Raw genomic sequence first — 7,504 nt, 5'->3', positions numbered from 1 at the left:
TCACAATGTGTCATAACTACAGCTAATTCTTGCCATGTGACTTTACTGGATATCCCACAATTGTGACTTTCAATTTCTCTCAATTACAACTATTATATATTTGACTTCTTATCTCTTACATTTTGTTTTGCAATTGCAAGTATTTCATGTAATGAGAAATTATATCCCAGAATACCTTATATTTCATGTCTATTGTGTCCATTTCTTTAAATTAATATCTCACAATTACGACTATTTCTCGCAATGTGACTCAATTTTTACTATTTCTTGAATTTTTTTAGCGTATAATGTGTATTTATATCTCACAATTACAATTTTATTTCTGTCAACAATGACAATGTTACGGAGCTCCTAAAAGGACATGGTAAAGAAGAAAAAACATTTATTTGGCAATGCTTTTGCGTTCCCCATGAGAAACTTTGAAACTTTTCACTCACGAAGAACACAAAAGGTTTTGCCAACGAATGCAAAGTTACTCGGTGGAACGTAAAGCACTTGCGAGAGAACACAAAAGCATTGACTTCTTATTTTTCCTTAAATGTGATATTTTTGAAGAACATTCCGGCTGTACTTTTCAACATAATGAGGACTGGGACAGTCAAGCTACAAAATGACAATAAAGTGTTATTAAACTGGTCCAAATGCTCTTCTTCCAAGTTTAATACTGGACATTTTGGTTTGTTCCTCCAACACAATCTCATAGCAGTTCATAACTATTTTACATTTTGGCAAATTTCCAGCCAGTCCGTATGAATCCATATATGATCTGCTTAAGCACCAGTGACGGTTAGTTTAGGGGTGGACTTTAATGAGTAGGCCTATTGTTTTCTAAATATCATACATTTTTATAGGATTTTAAAGAATTTGAGGAAGACAGAGGAAGTAAAGACAGAAGAGAATGGATTAAAAATGCAGATCCAAACTCATGTCTTTATTCCTTCCATGCAACACAAAATGTCTCATTTATTTCTCACATTGTGAGTTTATATAAGTTTTCCATGTAGACTCCAATGCACAGCCATGTTTGCCCGAGGCTTTCAGAAGTTTCTTCTGGTCTTTTGGTCTGCAGCAGCGGGGTCAAGATGGCAGCGACTGGAAGGTCTTTTGGATTTCTACATTCTTGAAGAAATACTAGATAAAGTCACGTTTACCAAACTAGTGCATGACTCCACATACAGCATAAGGAAGTTTAATTAGCCTAGCAACGTTTTTGTGCCAAAAACAAAACTTCTGAATAGCACGGAGAGAACGAGAATGCTCCTTAAACACCTCCGAGACAAAGTAAGAAACGGCAAACATGATTTGCCAGTTTACCTACAATGTTTGCACAAAGTCTTCACACCATCACTCCAGGAAAAGATGAGAAGTTTCCCAAGGCCTTTTGTAGGATCCTTAGCCCTGTTCATGGTCATTGCTTTAATGTTACAGAGGCGTTACAATGTAATACAGGCTGACTGATACAACAGTTGAATATATAACGCCAACAAAATAAGACAAAACAGATCAAATTAACATATAGGGGCAAGTTCATAAAACATGCACAGCTTTTGCCATCTGTTGCTAAAACATTAGTTTTTGACAGGATGTGGTGTAGGTGTATCTCATGAGAAATCACCGTCTCAACGCTATTTGTGACTCAGATGTGAGTTCTGCTTAACAGGTTGTATAAGTTAATCACAATGCAAGTTGCACTCCAATAACGTTTTATTACTTGAACACCTTTAGTGAAACTTGTAAAGGAGAAGTTAGCGTTATTGTGCAAATGTGGTAGCACTTATCTAATTGGCTGTAACGTTATCGTAACAGGAGTTTAATGCAATTCAAGTTCACAAGCAGTAGTTAAAAGATTGGTTGATAAAAGTATGCAAAGTTGAAAAGCTGTCATTCACTCCGGCATTGGCTCATGTGCGCATTACAATAAATAAACCGAGCCTCTCCTTCCTATTAGCAGCGTGCCGTTAACAGAAGAGGGAACGTGCTATTGACGAAGGTCCTAAAAGTTCTGTTATGTTTATGCTTGAAGTGAATCATTTAAATAAGCACATCCAGTGAAAATAAACGCTGTGTGTCGGAGCGAGGAGGAATCAAAACGCTCACAGTTCGCTTTCTGAGCCTTAATTAAACTGCGGGGCAGATAGGATTTCTGACTGGTTGTGCATCGCAAGAGCTTGACATAACGCAAACAAACAGCTTCAACATCCACAAGTCTGCCTTTTTTCCCTTTGAAAAAGAGGGAATTTGCGTCAATTGCCTCATGCTTTTAAAACCCGCTATTGTCATATTTGTCTTTTCCTAACTCATGCAACCAAAAACGGATGCTGAACCTCTTTCAGAAGTTGCCTTCAACCAATAGATCCATCAGTTTTAACCAATTAGAAATGAGTTTCCAGGGTGAAATCACTATGAGCACCACCATATATGTATAAATAATTGCTAAGAAAATAAAAAATACAGTATAAAGCACATTTCCTTCATTTGTCAAAATGGGTTTCATGAATTTCTATATGTATTCATTGTTTTAAGATGAAATGAGGATTGGCAAGTTCTAAAGTAAACAATAAATTCATGCGTAAAATTCGAATTAATTACAATTTAGTGTAACAAAAGTCAGGTAGGTTGCAATGCATTATGTACTTGACAGTAATTAGGGATAGTCTGTAGATTTCAATAGTATTTTATTTTGTAGCATACAAGTATGAGGGCATTCTTATAAAAGTGTGAAACGTTGTTCTTAAAAAATAAATAATAAATAAAAGTTACAAAGCTCCTCGGTCTCCCCTGTATAAATGCTGTGTGACAGTAAATACTGTATTTAATCAATAATTCACTGCCAGCATTTGCGTTATTACACACAGAGTCTGAACAGCACTAATGGACTGTGGTGAACCGAGCACAGAACTCTGTCTCCCCCTATCGGTCAGTTTCAGAGAGTCACTACACGACTTGATGAATAGTTGCAACAATATTTGCAACTTCTCTAAACCCGTTGAAAAGAAGGAATTAGAGCGAGTGGAAAGCTTTATCTTTTGCTGAGTCACTGACTGAGTAACACACTTCCTTGAGCCAAGCTTTCCTAAATCAGTCACTAAATAAAGGAATAAAAGCCAGTGGTTTGAATATTAAGCTCGTAGGATTGTTTGCATTCGCTTGAAATCTTTCGTGGTATATGTACTACTAGTTTTTACGGCCCAATGAATAAAACGTTTCAGGCCGTTGTTGGCACGCGCTTCCACAATTATAGCCTACAGCAGTTTTCAACATGCGCTTATTATGAAAACAGCACTTTTTGAAACTAACTTAAAGCAGATTTCTCAAATGAAAATGCTAAATTGTGAGTGATAATTATTGAGAGTGAGAGAGGGGTGGGCAAGAGGAGGCATCGTTTTCCTTTTCGTCACAGCGCGTGCTCTTTAAAAGCCCGTGCGCGCTCAGCTGACAAACCAAAGTTCGTACCTCTCTTGGAAATACTACACGGGAGCGCACAGGGAGCGCTTTGCTTTTGCAGAAACACTCTAGTGCTTGCCACCTGAAAGCGAGCACACATTGGATTTGCAGGAATTCAAAGTTGGAGCGTATTTTTTGGAGGCGAACCTTGCAACCCGAATTCTCTGAGATCGTCCATCTACAGTGTTCGCATGAATCTACTAGACCCCTACCTAAAAATGACAGATGAGCAAGAGAAGTGTTTGTCTGACGCCCCCAGTCCGAGCATGTCCGAGGACTCCGCGGGCTCCCCGTGTCCGTCCGCCTCGGGGTCCGACACGGAGAACACGCGCCCCGCGGAGAACAGCCTCATGGCTCCGGACGGGACGCTCGGAGACTTCAAGAAGGACGAAGACGACAAGTTCCCGGTGTGCATCCGAGAGGCGGTGTCTCAGGTGCTGAAGGGCTACGACTGGACGCTCGTGCCCATGCCGGTGAGAGTGAACGGCTCGAGCAAAAACAAGCCGCACGTGAAGAGACCGATGAACGCGTTTATGGTGTGGGCGCAGGCGGCGCGCAGGAAGCTCGCGGATCAATACCCGCACCTCCACAACGCAGAGCTCAGCAAAACTCTGGGAAAACTCTGGAGGTAAATAAATCAACCGTGCATTGCTCGTTTAAAATACAATGCAATTGGGTAGGCTACTCGCTTAACGGCATTAATGCATGGGCTTAGCAATATTTGCATGCAACATTATTATTCTTTTTTTGTGGATGTATTCGGTGTGGTCATATTGTTCTGCTCTGGGTAGATTACTGAACGAGGGTGAAAAGCGTCCCTTCGTGGAAGAGGCTGAGCGCCTCAGGGTTCAGCACAAGAAAGATCACCCCGACTACAAGTACCAGCCTCGGCGGAGGAAGTCTGTGAAGAACGGGCAGAGCGAGTCCGAGGACGGCAGCGAGCAGACGCACATCTCGCCCAACGCGATCTTCAAAGCGCTCCAGCAAGCAGACTCGCCCGCGTCCAGCATGGGAGAAGTACACTCGCCCAGCGAACACTCAGGTGGGCATATTCAACTTTACGTGATCAAATCGATTCCTGGCGGAGTGTTGTTTTTTTTTTATGTGCTGTTGCTGTTGCGTCATCTGTAGTGCTGGGTAGTAACTTGTAATCTATATTACGTAATCTGATTCCAATAATGGTAGATTTTATAATACTCATAATCAGACCAGTTACTTTTTATTGATTATGTACCAAATTCATTGATTCTCCCTGTAAAAAGAAAAAAGAAAAGAAAAAAGGTTGCTCCCTTAAATATTTCAATTTAAATTACATTAAACTGACTTAAAATTTAGTTAAACTTGTAAAAAAGTTGAAAATTGCTGAACTTATTTAGATGAGCTACAGCAATGTAAAAACATAACTTGTTGATCATATAATTGTCAGGCTTTGTATATTTCATATTTTGTATTAATGTAATGCTGGGATTCCCAAAATGTGGAATGGAATAAGTTTTCATTCTTGCATTTTTATATCAGTATGGTATGAGATTATCTTACACCGAAAGTAGTTTGATTACGTTACCTGAAACGTGTAACTTAATCCAGCATTTTTTTTATCATGCCGTTTGTGTTCAGTAAGTAATCTGCCCAGCCCTGGTCATCTGTGCAGTGCTTAACCTTCTTCTCTCCCCTCCTCCTCCTCCTCCGTTTCCAAACAGGCCAGTCCCAAGGGCCGCCCACTCCTCCCACCACCCCGAAAACTGACGCTCAGCCAGGCAAAGCGGATCTGAAGCGGGAAACCCGTCCGCTTCAGGAGAGCACGGGACGTCCGCTCAACATCGACTTCCGCGACGTGGACATCGGCGAGCTCAGCAGCGACGTCATCGAAACCTTCGACGTCAACGAGTTCGACCAGTACCTGCCGCCGAACGGGCACGGCTACGCGGGCGGCTACGGGACCTGGATGGGGAAGAACGCCGGCGCTCAAAGCGGCACGCTCCTCACCCCGCTCGGCGCCGGAGAGCCGGACCAGCCGAGAACGACACACATCAAGACCGAACAGCTCAGTCCCAGCCACTACAACGAACAGCAACAGGGTTCGCCACAACACGTCAGCTACGGCTCCTTCAACGTCCAGCATCTACAACACTACAGCACTTCATTCCCGTCGATCACCCGTGCGCAGTACGACTACTCCGACCACCAGGGCGGCGCCACCTCCTACTACACCCACGCCGGCGGGCAGAGCTCCGGCTTGTACTCCACCTTCAGCTACATGAGCTCCAGCCAGAGGCCCATGTACACACCCATCGCTGACTCTACAGGGGTTCCCAACATCCCCCAGTCCAACCACAGTCCTCCTCAGCACTGGGACCAGCAGCAGCAGCAGCAGCCGGTCTACACACAGCTGTCGAGACCCTGAGGACGAGCAGAGACTCATTCCGCATCATTCCACTCTCTTTAGACACACACTTGAATTTCCCACACACACACACACACACACACACACACACACACAAGGAAATGTAGGAAAGAAAGCTGGACTTTGACAAAAACGGCTCCCAACGTGCCTTTTTTAATCGCCTGAAATCGTGATTAGAATATATATATTTTTTAGCCTTGATTGCAAGAAAAGAAACATTTTTGAGAAATGATTCCTCTGTGAGGACTTATTGATTATGGATACTTTAATATGTACTGTGTATGTTTTCTTAACATGTCCTTTTTGTATTTCCGCCGATCCGGCCTTTTTTGTGTTTCTTGTAGAAAAGTCTCTATTTTTACTAAACCACTCTCGGTAGTACGGCTTTGTTTTCCTCCCATCTTTATTTTTTCTTCTTCCCACTAATAACAACACCCTTTATTGTCCTCATGCAGTGCATTTTATATTTCATAGTTTGAGTTCGTACCCTTTATTTATGTTCCTGTAAAATACCGTCCCCATCCAGCCGTTTTTTAAAGTCGTTCCCAGCTCACGTCTCGATCCCCCAACATCAGTGCCTGTCAAACGCTGGAAGCGAATTAGCGGGAATATCGACGTGGCAGCGGCAGCTGAGAATTTACTGAGTGTGTAACAGCATGTGTCGCAGCTCCAGGAAGTGACCTTTGACCTCTGCTTGTCATTAGCTGCCAGGGTCATCTTACAGCCCCCCCCCCCTCCCCCTCCCCCCTTCGGATCCCATCTTAACCCTTTTAATTTATTTATTAGTATTAATTTTATTTCAAAGAAATTATTTGCATTTTATTCTTTAATACTTTATACAAAAAAATGATGTTATTTTGCGCCTCTGAATATGGTGACATATAATCCAACGGGCCATTTAGACAGAGGGCTGGTACTTAATATGGTACGATTCTGTATTCATCATGTTTATTTATCGTATGTAGATTTTTCTATTTTAAATGTTTATTTGTCCTTATTTCTAACCAGTTGTGTAATGCACAAAATACTGTTGCAGTTTCTAAAACAAGGCTGATTAAACTGGAAGAGTAGTCTTTCGTTCGGAAAGTTTTACGACGCTCTAATTTGTTTTTAAGTAGTTCATTAGTTAGTTCGTTAGTTAGTTAGTTGGCATCTCTGTTTGCTTCTCGATTTTTCCCTTTCCACTTTTGTGCTTTGCTCGACGTCAGCGATCTCAGTTCTGATGTTGATATCTTTTTTTTTTTTTTTTACACGAGACTGAACAAGTTGTTTTTGTCTTTAAAAAGTTTAACATTTTACTGCCTTTGAAGAAGCTCATCTTTTGTATTATATTTGCAATAAAAGTGAGAATAAAACATAAAATAGACACCTATGACTGTTTATTGTGCCCGATTTCAACAGTGAAAAGCATGAATGTGTATGGTTTCAGTTTATCCGGAATGCCAAACTTTAGTCTTGTTACGTAAGCATCGAGTCCCTCGTACAGATGAAGCAGCAGGAGGCCGTACAGTCAGCACATTATAACACCAGTTTGTTGGCATAAAAAGGAAAGAAAAACAGCTTTTAGTGTTCCTGTGTGCTTCCCTATGTTTGTTCCTCTAAACAAGTCAGCAAAGGGAAATATTGACAAGTCTGTCATGCCAAAGACATAATGTT

General features: G+C 41.6%; 1 protein-coding gene across 1 annotated transcript; it reads left to right on the top strand.

Moving 5' to 3' along the window:
- Positions 1–3,437: 3,437 nt before the first annotated feature.
- sox9a (SRY-box transcription factor 9a) lies at positions 3,438–7,214 on the top strand. The gene is made up of 3 exons (XM_079852271.1): positions 3,438–4,072; positions 4,236–4,486; positions 5,145–7,214. Exons 1-3 carry the CDS (start codon positions 3,636–3,638, stop codon positions 5,846–5,848), a joined length of 1,392 nt encoding a protein of 463 aa, XP_079708397.1. The 5' UTR covers positions 3,438–3,635; the 3' UTR covers positions 5,849–7,214.
- Positions 7,215–7,504: the final 290 nt, after the last annotated feature.

The sequence above is a fragment of the Squalius cephalus genome (genome assembly GCF_949319135.1).
Source record: "Squalius cephalus genome assembly, chromosome: 19".
Lineage (NCBI taxonomy): Eukaryota > Metazoa > Chordata > Actinopteri > Cypriniformes > Leuciscidae > Squalius > Squalius cephalus.
Note: the sequence above shows the minus strand (reverse complement) of the source record. Positions and strands in the feature narration are given on the sequence as shown.

Bases quoted from the DNA above. Each gene is read 5' to 3' on its own strand.
- sox9a (XM_079852271.1), top strand. From the start codon at position 3,636: ATGAATCTACTAGACCCCTACCTAAAAATGACAGATGAGCAAGAGAAG. The intron at 4,073-4,235 runs GTAAATAAATCA...TGCTCTGGGTAG, and splicing joins ACTCTGGGAAAACTCTGGAG to ATTACTGAACGAGGGTGAAA. The intron at 4,487-5,144 runs GTGGGCATATTC...GTTTCCAAACAG, and splicing joins CTCGCCCAGCGAACACTCAG to GCCAGTCCCAAGGGCCGCCC.